Here is a 16,878-nt window from a genome sequence, read left to right as displayed (position 1 = left end):
TATGTTGATATGGAACAATTTTTGAGAGATACTGTTAAGTAAAAGATGCAAAATAACCCCAACCCACTGTAGATGATGCAGATTATGCAAAAAAGAGGAGGAGGAATATACATTTGTATTTGCATAGACAGTCCTAAGAAGGGTGAACCACACACCTATGCAAACCAGTAACAGGCAGCTGCCTGCCTCGAGATGGAGACCCAAGAGACTAGGGTAGAAGAGATACTTTAACTCCATAATCTTTTGTATTGTTGTTTTAAAAAAAAAAAATTCATGCATAGATGACTTTTAAACCACACAAATAGGAAATTTTTAAAAGAGAAAACCCTTGAAGAAATGATACAAAGTTACTGCATATAGCCTTCAAATTCGTGCTCTATTCTCCTAAATAGTAATTTGAGTTTTCTGGTTCTCGATCCTTTTTGTCATCAGAGTTTGAAAAATTGTGGTAGGAATAGCAGTTATGTATTGAGCACCTGCTATATCCCAGGTGCTGTAGTTTTTACATAGATTTTTTTCACTTAATAATCACAACAATCATATGAGAAATACTTCTTACTGCCTCGTTTTTATAGTGGAAACAGATATTCCTTCTTTGGGTTTTCTTTAGAAAATAGAGAGTTCCAAGATTGATTTTTCTACCAAATGTCTATTACTTTGCTCCAGCAAAGATTAGAATGGCCCTTCTGAGGGGTGCACTAGATCAGTTCTACCTTTGAGTTTTTCTCTTCTTTCTCTGGCTTGTCTTAAAGTGTAGTCAGATTTTTCTTGCTCTCCATCCCTCTCTGCTTCATGGTCTTTCCAACCAGCTCTCTTCCTCACTTTGTATTTCTCATCACAGCCTCATTGACCTCCCTATTTCTTGGGTTACATGGCTTCTTTCATGTGGCAAGATCAGATAGAGGAGTGTGATTTGATCATCTTTCTTCCTATTCTTCCCAGCTTAGTGACTACAGAGCGAGGGAAGCTTCTCTCCTCCTGTCTTAGTGTGTGTGTATATACCCAAAGAAGTTCTGGGATGGGCTTGGCCTGGAAAATAAGACAGCCTCTTGAAGTAATTGCTGTGGCCAAGGGGATTCAGGCTTTGGCCAGGCGTGGGATCACTTTTGCATCAACTTTTGTGATCAAGACGGTATGAAATTAACATTTGTAGCCTGGCAGTAAAATAGCTTGGTTGGAATAGAAGAAGTGGGTAGCAATTTCCCAAAGGAAGGGAAAGGGGCTGGAACTATAAGCAAATGGACAGTGTCACCAGGCAGAAAAAAATAGTAAATTTTCTCACTTTTCGCCTTTAGCTTCTTAGCATCTATACAAATGCAGAGTTAAATAAGACAATGCATGCAGTCAGCACTTCATATAACACTGGAGCAGAATTAGTGATGGATCAATATCTGTAATTATTGAACATCTTTAAAATTGTGGTGAACTATACATAAAATATGCTGTTTTAACCATTTTTAAGTGTATGGCATTAAGTACATCCACATTCTTAGGATTGTAATTGCCACCATTCACCTCCAGAGTTTTTTTCTTCTTGCAAAACTGTAGCTCTCTACCCATTAAACAGTAACTCCTCATTCCCTTTTGCCCCCAGCCCCTGGTAACCACCATTCCACTTTCTGTCTCTATGAATTTGACTACCCTAGGTACTGCATATAAGTGGAATCATACAGTATTTGTCCTTTTGTGACTGGCTTATTTCCCTTAGGTTAGTGTTCTCCAGCTTTATCTGTGTTGTAACATGTATCAGAACTTTCTTTTTTAAGGTTGAGTCATAATCCAGTGTATGTATACACCACATTATCCATTGATCCATTAATGGACACATGGGTGTGTAAATATCTGTTTGTGTCCCTGCTTTCATTTCTTTTGGGTATACACACAGAAGTGGAATTGCTGGGTTATATGGTGATTCTATTTTTAATTTTTTGAGGAACCACTTTCCTGCTTTCCATGGTGTCTGTACCATTTTACACTCCCACCACCTGAGCGCAAGGGTTTTTATTTCTCCACATTCTCACTAACGCTTGTTATCTTATGTTTTTTAAAATGTTTATTTTATGTTTTTATAGTAGCCATCCTAATGGATATGATGTGGTCTTAAGTTAAACCTTGGTAACTGAGATAATACTAGTGCCACTGATAAAATTAGCATCTGGACGAGTGGGGCAGATAGTACTGTTAGAATTTTCGAAGTCAAGTTTCGATGATGGCTGAGTGTTAAACTAAGCTAGGTTTTCTCAAAAGAGAGGGAGAAGTCGGAGCCAGAGGTAGAGCTGAGCAATCATCCCTACAGAGATACTTGTTAAAGCTGTGAGTGGGTACATTCTCCAAAGGAAAGAGTTTAAGGATGAGCAGCAAGGTTCAAAGGATTGAGGAGAAGGAGCCAGTGGGGAGCTCATGGAGGCAGCCTTGAGAAGCACCTGGATATTTCAGAAACTCAGAGACCCAGGATGGAAACGATCAGTGAGCTCAAATGCCAAGACAGATGACTTTATTTAAATTGCCTGTGAATAAAATTTTGTTAAATTAAATCCGTTTATATGGATAATACCCTGTAGTGCCCTTTATAATTTTCAGAATGCTTTCATGTAGATTTCCTTATTTGGCCCTTAAAACAATCCAGTGAAGTACATACGTTTTTGTTCTCATATTACAGAGGAAGAAACTGAAGCACAGAGAGATTGCAGTTTTTCTAAGGTTACTGCTGGTACATCTCGGTTTCCCAGGATGATCGATTTTGGGGAGGCCGAAGGCACAGTAGTTCATAGAAGCTTACAGCAGAGTAGGCATGAGTTGTTTTCCTATAATGCCCCAGAGGCTTGTCATCCCTAGCACATGAGATCTCATCCAGTACCTCCTGAAAACAGTATATACTGGCCACTCTCAGTTTCCTCTGAAAACTAGGCAAGAGCTTGATTGCCCATCCTCTAGAGCAGTGATTGTTAACTTGTGAGTCATGATTGTTAAATTGTGAGGGCACAGTGGCACATGCCTGTAACCCCAGCACTTTGGGAGGTGGAAATGGACAGATCAAAAGGTCAGGACTTCGAGACCAGCCTGGCCAACATGGTGAAAGCCCATCTCTACTAAAAATACAAAAATTAGCTGGGCATGGTGGTGGGTACCTGTCATCCTAGCTACTCGGGAGGCTTGAATTGTTTGAACCCAGGAGGCGGAAGTTCCAGTCAGCTGAGATCACGCCATTGCACTCCAAACTGGGTGACAGGCCAAGGCTCTGTCTCGGGAAAAAACAGCAACTGTGAATCATGACCTAGTGGTGGGTCATCCATTCATTTTAGTGGGTCACAGTGAGGCTCACGAGAACTAATAGAATGTGTCCCTTCCCAACTCTGCCTTCAGTAACTTCGTGTCGGTTATCTGAACTCAATAGTGGCGGAAATCAGCACACAACACAAAGTTGGGGCTTTCGTTTGTTTTACTGTAGAGAGCCAGTGAAATGTTTTCTAGCACACCACCAGTCACAGTCATCATTCCCTGCATCTCCTCCCCACTGCAGCAGAATGAAATAGAAAAATGCCAGGGTCTATCTATAGTAAAAGTATAGTTAAGTATTAGGGGAATTTTATTTAAGTCATAAAGATGGTTATGTATTCAGTGACAATGTGAGACACATTTTTTATTATGCATTGCAATCAGAAAAAAAGTTTGAAAGTGACTGGTGGTCACTGGTCTAGAGTCCCTTCATTTACTTCCTTTTTTTGTTTGTTTGTTTTTTGAGACACAGCCTCACTCTGCACTGAAAGTGCTGATCTCCTGATCTTCAGGCAGAGAACTGGTATCTGGTGTCCTCTTTGACTCATTAATAATACTGCACCTACCAGAGGAGGAATGAGGCTGAATTGTTATCAGACTAGAAGCTATTCTAGAAGAGACGAAACCCCACTTACATCAATCTTTTGACTCAAAGCTGTATAAAAATCCATTCTAATGCCCCACCAAAGATTTTCTCCAGTGAGCAGAAAACAAAAATAATTATCCTTAAATCCCAAAGGTTTAAGGCTTGTGAATAGGATAAATCAGTTTATAGCCGGTAGCATTGTTTTACTCTACCCCTCTTCATTGCCAGAGCTCCCTATAAAGAAATTAAATCTTTTTAAGAAAGTAAAGAAACTCTTAATAGAAAAAGTGACTCTCCTTTTAATAATTCAGTCATTTATTTTCTAAATCTAGGTTTTATATGCTTATATAAAAATACATCAGATATACTCAAGTAGGTGATGCTTCGAAACTGGCATGGTAGATCATAGAATTAGATCTCAAGAGCTTTAATTTTAATCAACCGTAAACATTTTAAATTTTCATAAAAGGGTGGTTATTAAGTATTCATATGCCAAAAAACCTCTGTCAAACACGTTAATCAGTCTTCCCTTAGGATGCTTACTGTCTAAATGTAGTTGCAAAAAGAAACACTTTTCACTAAACGACATTTGAAAGTCATTCAGAGATCTCAATCTCTCTATTCCATGATAAAATTTTAGCATACCCATCTGACAGGCTTATTGTAATAAAATGATCCAGAAAAGGGGAACATGGTTTTTTACAGGTTTGTAAGAATTAACTGTATCTTCAGAAATGAATTATGTGCATTTTTCTTAGAAGAATTAGTCTTGCATTACTACAATTCTTTATGGTAGAATTTCTTAAAATAGCATTTTATTAAAATTATTCAACACTCATTTGCGAGTAGAAAGGAAACCTTTCCCCATAGATGGACACTTGAGCTCTTGTTGGTTTTATCATCTGAACTGAACCAGATGCCTGCATTACTCGTGAGAAATTAAAAAGCATTTCTGGGAGGGCATGAGGGCTTGGTGGTGCTGTTGTAGTCAGCAGCTCCCATGTGGCTGCATTGCAGAGTTCCTTGGGCTGCCTTTGCTCTGAACAAACCCCTTGCAGCTGTGCCCGGCGCCTTTGTGACACTCAGGCAGGGTTTCATGAAATGGATCTGATGCTCTTGTGCCTGTGTTGTTCATTCCTACATACTGGAGCTCTGCCCAGGAAGGTGAGGGGGCAGCAGGTTGGCCCACACGCCCCAGCTGTCCCTTTCTACTAATGTCACTGAGGATATAAATAAATTGATTCATTCACTTCCTTTCTTATCGAACCAGAATGTTGCCAGAAGATACTGCCAGGGCTGTCCAGATCAGTTGAAAAGGCCTTAGGGACAAATCTAAGAGGTAAACATCTTTGCATTTAGGTAGTATTTTAAATTAAGTTTTTAATTTGATTTTTCTTATTTACTTCAGACCTTGGAGGGAAAAAAGTAACTTTGGTTGTATGTTCATAACATTTAAGGTCTGGACCTTCTTTATTTGCCCCGTTTTCCAAATGGCAATTTTTTCTTTTCACTGTAAGTTTTTTTTTCTTTTTTTTTTGAGACGGAGTTTCGCTCTTGTTACCCAGGCTGGAGTGCAATGGCGCGATCTCAGCTCACCGCAACCTCCGCCTCCTGGGCTCAGGCAATTCTCCTGTCTCAGCCTCCTGAGTAGCTGGGATTACAGGCACGCGCCACCATGCCCAGCTAATTTTTTGTATTTTTAGTAGAGACGGGGTTTCACCATGTTGACCAGGATGGTCTCGATCTCTCGACCTCGTGATCCACCCGCCTCGGCCTCCCAAAGTGCTGGGATTACAGGCTTGAGCCACCGCGCCCGGCTTTTTTTCTTTTCTTTTCTTTTTTCTTTCTTTTTTTTTTTTTTTTTTTTGAGACAGGGTCTTGCTATGTTGCCCAGGCTGGTCTTGAATCTTGAACTCCTGGGCTCAAGTGATTCTCCCTCCTCAGCCTCCCAAGCTGGGATTATAGGCATACATCACCACACCTGCCTGGCTTAGGGCCTTCTTTATTGGCAGAGAAGTCTAAGATAAACTTTTTTATCATAGACTGTCATAAAAAATGTGTATCCCTTGTCTTCAGACAGCTGATGCATGGTAGAAGGACTGGCCTGGAAGTACAGATTGCCACTGATCACATTAGGCCTTTTGTTGTTTGTAGAAGCCTCATTTGTATTGTTAGTTGGAAGTCGTTTGCCACCCATAGGGTAACACTGCTATTGATCAGAGGTCAATCAACTACTTACCAAGCAGCTCTCGTGTAAATATTTACAAGGCAGAATGCTAGGTGCCTTGGGTCATGTGAAAATTTGTAAAATGTGGTCTCTGCACTTAAGAATGTAGCAGTGAAAATAAGCAATATATGCCAGACAAAGTCTCTCCCAATACCACCCCCAGACAATAAAGGAAACAGTGATTTAGGTAGTTTAGGAGAGTCTATCCACCATTCCTCTCAGGTAACTTATGCTTCCAAATGAGCATGAGATGTGAATCTGCTCTTGGCTTCAATGGTTCTTTATTCCTAGGCGATTCTCATGGTGTACTTCACCGTGGCAACTGTCGATCACAATGTCTGAAAATATTTGCCTTCTCTATGGCCCCAAACACAATCCAGTCACTTTAGTCAGGTGCTAACAAAAGAACAAAAGGCTGGAAGAATAAGTGTGTTTGTTGGACTCCCTGATAGTTGCCAAACTGGCATGATGTATTTTACAGGTGCTTTAAGACTTTTTACGGTAGTTCTGAGTATATTTTATGTTTGTGTTGCTTGTTGACTTTAGGACTAACATAATAAGATATAACTTCATTTATTTCTTAAATGCCAAGTGAGTGTATAAGGACAGCATTGTCTGTAGATTTGACTAAAAAAAGAATTTCCAGGCCAAGCCATCAGAGCAAAAATAAAGATAGGTTAGCTTCAATGGCTGGCATTTCAAAGTCCTACAAAAAAGGGAGGGGGATGCGGGAAGAGCCTGGCTGTATAACTGTGGTCATAAAGGCAGTGATGGTAATTTATAACCACAAGCTGGACCCCTTGTAAACTTGGGATATGGATTCGCATTCTGTAGGTGGCCCGAAAACTTCAGACTGGGAGTTTAACCTAGCAGAATCAAATGCATATTTTATCTGGAGGAATCCTTCTCCAGCCCCAACCTCAAATAATTCTCACAGATTAAGTTTTATGAGATCAGAGTTTAAAATCAGAAAACAAATAAAGAAACGTGACGCCATGAGCAAAGCCAATAAAATAATAGATAACAGTGTTAGACTAAGATATTGAAATTGCCAAATCATGCAAAATAAATTTTCTCATATGTTTAGAGAAATTAAAAAGAGAGAGTAAACTAGGAGATTAAAATTACGACCAAGCAGATTTGAAATAGAACGAATTGAAATTGGAATTGAAAAAATAATGATTAAAGTTTAAAAATCAGTGGATGGGCCTACCTGCAAATGTGACCCGTTCACTGAAGAGAGATTTAATGAACTCAGTGACGTATTTAAAGAAATGATCTGGGCACTTGTCTTTCAAGTCGCCTTCTTGGCCCTCTTCCAAGTATACTTTCCTTCCTGCTCTAGAGCTTTTTAATAAACTTTCACTCCTGCTGTAATACTTGCCTTGGTCTCTCCTTCTGCCTTATGCCCCTCAGTCACATTCTTCTGAGGAGGCAAAAATTGAGGTTGCTGCAGAGCCGTCCAGATACAGATTCACTGCTAACGTATTCTAGTGCCATGTGACTTGTATACCTTCCGCCGGTAACCTACCTTGCTGTGTGACTCAAATACATTCCCTGCTTGCCATCAAACTTCAGATCATTCTCAGTGAGAGGTATCATCCTTTGAATATTCAAGAGTCACCCTTCTACAGAGGACCCCTAGATTGCCCATCAGTGGAACACAACAAAGACAAAATCCTGTCCCTATCTCCCTTGGGCCTGGCTGGATACCACTTTGACCAACCCACGGAGCCACCCTCGCCTGACAGCTAGCAACAGGCCAAGATCCGCAGAACAGCCAACTACCACCCCTCTGTCAGCAGAAAGCAATTACAGAAGACTGAGCTTCATCTACTTTCCCCAAAGAATCGGGGTCTTGGACTTTTGAGCGGGGAAAGGTTATAGTAGGTAGACATGGGCAGGAGAGGGCTCCTTCCCCATCCGCTCCCGCATCACCTGATGGTCAATGTCAGGCGACAGGTGATGTTTAGGCAGTTGTTAACTGTTTTTCTAAAACAATAATCAGTTGCAACCAGCACGGAAAGGCAGTCTCCTTATAGATAGGAAAAACCTGAAACTGGTATTAGTATACTCCTGATAAGATCTCAGGAGTTGGGTGAGTTGGCTTGAGCATGTGCATGAAGAGGCAAAATGGTGGCGTTTAACTGGCACAGGACCTCCTAGGGACATTCAGCTGGTAAGGGAAACACGTCTCAAGTGAGCATGCGTACAGCTCCAGCAAACACTCTGTGGATGCTCACCTGCCGAGTGCCATCAGGCCACTGCATCTGCATATGTGGACAGCCCACTCCAAGGGAAGAACCAGGGGAGAAGAGATGCAAGATGCCAGAAGTATGCCAACATATAAAACTCCAAGTCAGAAGGTCAGACGTCACGCTTGGTCCCTCAAGCCACCTGCATGGCCCTCTTCCAACTATACTTTTCTTCCTTTTGTTCCTGCTTTGAAGCTTTTTAATAAACATTCACTCCTGTTCCAAAAGAAAAAATAAATAAATGAAAAAATAAATGATCGGGAATGCAGCACAGAAAGAAAAAGAGGTGGAAAGCCCACTGAGAATGCCTAATAAATACTTAGTTGGAGCTCTGGAAAGGAAAAATGGAAAGCGACTATATTCGAAGAGATAATGGCTAAAAATTTTCCAGAACTAGTGAAGGATACACATATTGCAGTGAATCACAAGAAATCCACACCTAGACACATCATACTTTAGAGCACTGAGGTCCAAAGATGTTAAAGCAGCTGCAGAGGGGAAGGATTACCAGAGCAGTTCCAGTCTGATTGACAGCTAACATCTCAACAGCAAATATGGAAACAAAAATACAGTGTAATGTTGCTGTTGAGGAAAGGAAATAATTACTAAACCATAAATGTATTTTAAGCAAAAATATCTTCATGAATGAGGATGAAATACATTTTCCAACACATGATACCCAGAAGAGTTTGTCACTAGCAGACCTTTGCCAAGGAGTGTAAAGAATGTATTTCAGACAGAGGAAGGTAATGTAAGACCAGAAGAGTGCCGGGCGCGGTGGCTCAAGCCTGTAATCCCAGCACTTTGGGAGGCGGAGGCGGGTGGATCACGAGGTCAAGAGATCGAGACCAACCTGGTCAACATGGTGAAACCCCGTCTCTACCAAAAATACAAAAAATTAGCTGGGCATGGTGGCGCGTGCCTGTAATCCCAGCTACTCAGGAGGCTGAGGCAGGAGAATTGCCTGAACCCAGGAGGCGGAGGTTGCGGTGAGCCGAGATCGTGCCATTGCACTCCAGCCTGGGTAACAAGAGCGAAACTCCGTCTCAAAAAAAAAAAAAAAAGACCAGAAGAAAGACCTGAAATGCAGGAGGAATTGGGGGCAAAGAATGTGCAAAATCATGGCATATATGCACATAATGAGCAACAAAGTGATGATAATGTTCTTGTGAGGTTAAAAAGAACATGAAAATATCCAAACCACTGTATCCCGTAAATCAAGGAGAGCAGACGTTCAACATTAAAGTCATCTAAGTTCATACTATACAATAAAAAGGTAAGATGATTGATGAATTTTAGCTTTACATAGTTAACATATACAATTGTTAAATGAATAAAGTTTTTGTTTTTGTTTTTGTTTTTGTGTTTTGAGACGGAGTTTCGCTCTTGTTGCCCAGGCTGGAGTGCAATGGCACGATCTCGGCTCACCACAACCTCCGCCTCCTGGGTTCACGCAGTTCTCCTGCCTCAGCCTCCTGAGTAGCTGGGATTACAGGCACGTGCCACCATGCCCAGCTAATTTTCTGTATTTTTAGTAGAGACGGGGTTTCACCATGTCGACCAAGATGGTCTTGATCTCTTGACCTTGTGATCCACCCACCTCGGCCTCCCAAAGTGCTGGGATTACAGGCGTGAGCCACCGCACCTGGCCCGAATAAAGTATTTTTTTTTTAAATAGAACATTTTCAAAGTAGCAGAGAAAGTGGAATGAACGAATAAACCCACAAGGAAGAAAAGGAAACAGAGAAGGGGCAGAACAAATAGAAAGCGCAACTTAAAACAATGCTAACAAATAAAAGCATTGGTCGCTTCAAAAATGTGAGGCCACTAAACGTTCCAGTGAAAATCAAAGGCTGATTCATTCACGAATGCAGCAAATATGTACCAAGCATCTTCTGTGTGTTCAGCAGTATTGTAGGCGCTAGGCACAAGCCATAGAGCAGTGAGCAAAACAGCCAAAAGTCCCCAATAGGAGAGACAGACAACAGACCAAATAAGTAACTTACAAATAGTACGTGAGATAGTGGGAAATATTCTAGAGAAAAAAACAAGCAGTCAAAGAAAATAGAGAATGAGGACGTTTGCCATTCTAAATAAAGAAGTCAGAGAAAGTGGCCTTTGACATATAAGACCTGAAGAAGAGGGACTGAGGTGGCGGATATGCATGGAAGGGAATTCCAGGTGGAGGGAACAGTGTGAGCACAGGCCTTGGGGAAGGGATGTGGCTGCTGTGATTGGGAAATTCAAGTGGAGCTGTAGTGTTGCACAAGAGAGCAGAGGAGAGTGAGAATAGATGAGGCTGAGATGACAAGGGGCGGAAGGGGTATATATCCAGATACTCCTACACTCTTTTTTTGTACTGCTGGTCCTGTACCAGAAACATTTTGTTTTATTGTTACTTGCTTTTAAAACTGTTTAAGCACTTAAAGAAAATCCACTTAAAGCACAGTTTGCCTCAAATCCATGTCAAATTGTATTTTTTTCCAATAAAAAATTACAATTTAAAAAGTAAAAATTGACCAAGGTAATTTATTGCAGTAACAAATTAAAGGGGAAATACATTTCCTTCAATGGATACAGAATTAGCATTTGTATCTTCATGACTTTTAAAAAAGTTTTTTTAAAAAAAGTTTTTTTTAAAAAACTTTTTTTAAAAAAATTTCCTAGGATAGAAGGGAATTTTCACTATCTAATAATAAAGTATCTTTACCAAATCCAAACATTATACTTTTAATTGGGATTCCTTGAAAGTATTCATGCCTTAAAATGAGGAGCAAGTCAAGGGAGCCCACCGTCACTTCTAGTCAGTGTTGTAGTGGGACATCCTAGCAAGTAAAGTAAACGGAGACCAGGAAATGACACAGGATCAGAAAGGAGACAGATAACGTGTTTGATTGTAAACCCAGAGAGAATGTTCAAGTAGATTGTTAGCTTTATCAGAGAATTTTTCCAAAATCAATTACATTTCTGTATTGCTGCACAAACAAGTACAGCATGTGATTACAGAAAAGATACCCTTTACAGAACATCAAAGCACACGCCTAGGAATAAATCTAACAAAAGATACATAAGACCCATGATTAAAATATATATATATCTAAAACCTTATCAAGAGACACTTCAGAAATTAATGGAGAGACATACATGTTCATGGATTAAAAGTTACAGTTTGTGGCAGGTTGTGGTGGTTCACGCCTGTAATCCTAGCACTTTGGGAGGCTGAGGGGGATTGCCCAAGCTCCCTAGGAATTTGAGACCAGCCTGGGCAATATGGCAAAACCCTGTCTCTACTAAAAATACAAAAAAATGAGCCGGATATGGTAGTACATGCCTGTAGTCCCAGCTACTCGGGAGACTGAGGCACAAGAATCAGTTGATCCCAGGAGGAAGAGGTTGTAGTGAGCTGAGATCGCACTGCTGCACTCCAGCCTGGACAACAGAGTGAGGCTCTGTCTCCAAAAAAAAAAGAGAGAGATGTCACTTCTCCCTAAAATTGACTTAACATATTTGAGAGGGTATTCGTTTATTTTCTTGGAAATTTATATGAAAGAAGAACACTTCTACTCCTGTAAAGAATAGGGATGCCAATAGGGGACTGTGTGTGACTTGTCTTAACCAGAGAACAAGAATTACCATCAAGCTTAGGTGCTTAAGAGAGTGAGATATTGACACAAAATAGAGAAACCTAAAACTGGTCTATGTATAGGAAACAACTTATGACCAAGACGCATAGCAGTTAGAGGAGGGAATGATGGACTTCAGTAATAACGTCAAAACAGTCAGTTATTGTGTAGGAAAAAAATGGAATTAGATCTGTGCTTCATACTATACACAAATTCAGGTTGGATTAAAGACTCAACTATGAAAAGACAAGACATTAGAGGACCGTATCATTATGAAAGGACTTGCAAAATTAAACCCACAAAGTGCAAACCATAAGGTAAAAACTGATAAATTCGACTTGGTTAAAATTAAGAACTTCTAAGATGCCATGAAGATATTGTAGGAATTTCTTTTTCCTTTGTTTCTTATCCATTAGAGATAGATTGTGAAGTATTTATGGGTGGAGTGATAATGTTACCTTGAGTTTGCTTTGAAAATGCTCCAGGAAAAAAAAAATGTGAAGAGATGAAACAAATAGTAGGATGTTGGTAATTATCAAAGCTAGATGATGAGAATGTGGAAGTGTATCATACTATTTATGTATGTTTGAAAGTTTAAAAATGTTTATAGGGGCCGGGTACATTGGCTCACACCTGTAATCCCAGCACTTTGGGTGGCCAAGGCAGGAGGATTGTTTGAGTCCAGGAGTTCCAAACCAGCCTGGACAACATAAGTCTCTACAAAAAAAAAAAAAAAAAAAAAACTTTAAAAATTAACCAAGCTTGGTGGCACGCACCTCTGGTCCCAGCTACTCAGGAGGCTGAGGTGGGAGGATCACTTGAACCCAGGAGGTCGAGGCTACAGTAAGCTACGGTTATGCCACTGCACTCCAGCCTAGATAAGAGTCTCCAAAAAAAAAAAAAAAAAAAAAAAGCTTATTTTATTTGCTTTGTTTTTTAAAACATAAACCATCCTGTTTTTATGGTGACGCTCCTGGATTTTCTAGGAGTCTTCTAACATTTTTTAAAAACCTTTTCTGGACCATGTGTGGTGACTTGTGCCCATAAACCGAGCACTTTGGCAGGCTGAGGCAGAAGGCTCACTTGAGCCTAGGAGGTTTAGACCAGCCTGGGCAACATAGGGAGACTCCGTCTCTACAAAAAAAAATAGAGGAAAAAAAAAAAAAACTAGCTGGGCATGGTAGTACACGCTTCTGGTCCTGGCTACTCAGAAGGGTGAGGCAGGAGGATCACTTGAGCCCAGGAGATTGGTGCTGCAAGTGAGCAATGATCATGCCACTGCACTTCAGCTTGAGTGGTAAGGCAAAATGCTGTCCTGAAAATAAATATAAAGAAATAACCTTTTCTGAAAAGATCACTTGTTAATTACATATCCAGATACAATTAATCTTTATCCTGAGCACCTCTTATCTTATAAATCAATAAATTATAAAACAATCTCTTTGAAAAAATACCAGGCAGGACACAGTGGCTAACATCTGTAAAGTCAACATTTGGGAGGCCAAGGTGGCAGGATTTCTGGAGCCCAGGAGTTCTAGACCAGCCTGGGTAGCATGGCAAAACTCTGTCTCTACAAAAAAAAATTAAAAACTAGCCCAGGTGTGGTGGCACATGCCTGTGGTCCCAGCTACTCGTGAAGCTGAGGTGGCAGGACTGCCTGAGCCCTTGAGGTTGAGGCTGTGGTGAGCCATGATTCTGCCACTGCACTCCAGCCTCGGCAGCAGAGCAAAACGCTGTCTCAGAAAACCATGGAGTGAAGAGACAAGTCACAAACTGGGTAAAGATGTTTGTAATACATAAAAACCAAACAGTTAGTATCCCGAGATTTAAGAAGAGAACTTCTGAAATTCAATAAGCAGTTTCTTAGATATGACATCAAAAGCATAAGCAAAAAAGAAAACAGACAAACTGGACATCAAAATTTTAAGATTCCCTGCTTCAAAGGACACTATCAAAGAAGTAAAACAATAATCCATGAAATTGAGAAAATATTTACAAATCATGTATATGACAAGGGACTTGTATCTAAAATACATACAGAGCACTTAGAATTCAGTAATAAAAAAGACAACTCAGGTTTAAAGAGGAGCAAAGGAACAGAGCAGATGTTTTGCCAGAAAAGATATATACAATGCCAAGAAGCATATAAAAAGATCCTCAATATCATTAGCCACGGGGGAAACACATCAAAACCACAGTGGTCAGCAGCCAACAGCACGGAAGATCACTTGAGCTGAAGAGTTTGAGACCAGCCTGGGCAAGACAATGAGATCCCATCTGTACCAAAAGAAAAAGAAAAATCACAGCAGTGTATCACTTCATGCCCACCAGCATGTCTATAATGGAAAAGAGGCATGGGAACCTTCATGTACTGTTGGTAGGGGTGTAAAATGGTGCAACTGCTTTTGGAAACAGTTTGACAGTTCCTTAAACAGTTATACAAAGAGTTGCCATATGACCCAGCAATTAATTTCACTTCTGTATCTATACCCAAGAGAAGTGAAAACATAATTCAAATATTTGTACATCATGGTTTATAGAAATACTATTAATAATAGTCAAGAGATAGAAACAACCCAAATGTCCACAACTGATGAGTGGATAATGAAATGTGGTCTTTACACACAATGGAATATTCTTTAGCCATAAAAAAGGAGTAGAGTAGTACTTGCTACAGCACGGATGACCCTTAAAACATTATACTAAGTGAAAGAAGCCAGTCACAAAGGACCATTGCAGGATTCCATTTATAGGAATTGTCCAGAATAGGCAAATCTATAGAGACAGAGGGTAGACTAGACTAGTGATTGCCTATAGCTGAGGTATGGGAGGTGTAGGGGGTGATGGTGAAGAGGTGTAGGTTAATGAAACTGTTCTAAGATTGACTATGATAATGGATGGACAACTCTGAATATAATATACTAAAAGCTGTTGAGTTGTAGATGTTAAAGGAATGAATTGTACCATATGTAAATTGTATCTCAAACTGTTTTTTTAAAAAATCAATAAATAACAATTCAGTAGGAAAATAAGCACAGGACATATCCATGCATTTCATATGAGAAGACACACGTATGCACAATAGATGCTCGGAAAGATACTTAACCTCATTACTTCTCCACATGTAGCGATGTGGAGAAGTGGGGGCACTCATCCACTGCCAGAGGGAGTGTAAATTGTATAATCACTTTGGCAAGTAAGATGGCATTAGAGAGTTGAAGATGCAAGTGTTTCTGGCCCAGCAATTCCCCTCCTAAGTGTATGCCCAAAGGACTTCCACCAGTAGTACACTGAGATCGCATATGTAATCACAGGAGCGCTACAAAATTCAAAGCCACATAAAACTTAACAGCATATTATATGGTGGTATAAAGATCATAAACCTGTTTTTTTAAAAGCAAACCAGGGAAGGATAAACACAAAATTCAGGATGGTGAGACTGGGAAAGAATTGGTAGGATCTAGAAGGGATGCTAATTCCTTTTCTAAACTAGTTGGTGGGCATATAGGTGTATATTGTTGGGATTGAGGGGTTGCAGAGAAGGCAAAGGATGACTGACAACCTGACATCGAGGGAAAATTCAGAAAAGCTCAAAAGCATACATGCAAGAAGTGGCTCAAGCCTGTAATCCCAGCACTTTGGGAGGCCGAGGCGGGTGGATCACGAGGTCGAGAGATCGAGACCATCCTGGTCAACAAGGTGAAACCCCGTCTCTACTAAAAATACAAAAAAAAATTAGCTGGGCGTGGTGGCGCGTGCCTGTAATCCCAGCTACTTAGGAGGCTGAGGCAGGAGAATTGCCTGAAACCGGGAGGCGGAGGTTGCGGTGAGCCGAGATCGCGCCATTGCACTCCAGCCTGGGTAACAAGAGCGAAACTCCGTCTCAAAAAAAAAAAAAAAAAAAAAAAAAAAAAAAAAGAATTTTTTTCATGCACTTTAAAAATGCAAATGTGTTTCTAGAAAAGATGGACATATTTAGAATTTTTTATTTGAAAAGCAAAAGATAAAATGTTTTTGTCCAAGAAAAAGAAAGGAACGAGAACAACACAAAAAAGAAACAGCATGGAAGGTTTCCAACAGAAGTGGTTAAAATTAAGAGCTTTGTACTTGGAAGTGAACTTCATTTATTTGAGCCACCACGTCTTTATTCTTCAGTGATGTTAGATAAAGCAGACATTGCTGCCTGTAAGTAAAACCCCTGCTGTCATTTCATTCATTTTAATGGTTGCCTTTTTCTTTCAGATCCTGCTCACACTAAAAGATGAACTACAAACACACAGAGAAACAACCTATTCACCACTCCTGGGTGCGTGATTGAGGGTGAAGCATCCACCAGCACTGCAAGGGGTCCATAGTATTTTTTTTTTTTTTTTTTTTTTTTTGCTGCCTCAAAGTCCCCAAAACCTTCAAACAGATGTGGCAGTAGATGGTTGCCAATCGGCCAATGCAGACTTTCACTGGGACAACAGGAAAGCAGATCCTCTGGGTTTTGATGGAACTTGGCAGTGGGGACATTCAGCTGATGCATTACATACCCCAACAGAGCACACGTGTATCTTTTACCTTCCCTTGACCCTATGCCCCCAACCTGCTTAGGTCTTCTCTGTCCCTTTCCTGCTGCTGCACAGAGATGATATAAAAGAGGCTTTTTGGCTATTTGCATTTTGCTTCCTCATCTTTTCCAGATTGCAGTATGAAGCTTTATTTTGTTTGTACAAGCTTAATATTCCAACCTCATCATCTACCAAAGTCGCTTCTCCCTTTTCGGAGGGTCTGGGGGAAGGAGGAGCATTCATCACAAGTCTCCTAGGGAGAGGAGACAAGTCGCTGTGCTGTCGACAACACGAGCCAGGGTAAAGGCACCCTTTGGAATTACTGATTTCAAAGATTAATAAAGTAATTCTATTTTTA

The 16,878-nt window shown here is 40.4% G+C and overlaps 1 protein-coding gene across 14 annotated transcripts in view; it reads left to right on the top strand.

Moving 5' to 3' along the window:
* Nucleotides 1–16,878, top strand: part of TTLL5 (tubulin tyrosine ligase like 5) — a 280,545-nt gene extending 263,667 nt beyond the window's left edge. For 10 of the 14 annotated variants that reach the window (XM_074392954.1, XM_074392953.1, XM_074392952.1 and 7 more), the window contains one exon: nt 1–16,878. This exon is cut by the window's left edge and continues 20,536 nt beyond it. Coding sequence is in view for 3 of the 14 variants with exons in the window: in XM_039469444.2 (XP_039325378.1) it covers nt 16,210–16,232 (23 nt within the window). In the remaining 11 variants the exon portion in view is untranslated. The other 4 variants (XM_039469444.2, XM_010335313.3, XM_010335312.3 and 1 more) reach the window with 1 other exon arrangement.

This window comes from Saimiri boliviensis, chromosome 2 (genome assembly GCF_048565385.1).
Source record: "Saimiri boliviensis isolate mSaiBol1 chromosome 2, mSaiBol1.pri, whole genome shotgun sequence".
NCBI lineage: Eukaryota > Metazoa > Chordata > Mammalia > Primates > Cebidae > Saimiri > Saimiri boliviensis.
The sequence above is the reverse complement of the archived record's forward strand: the minus strand, read 5'-3'. Positions and strand labels throughout refer to the sequence as shown.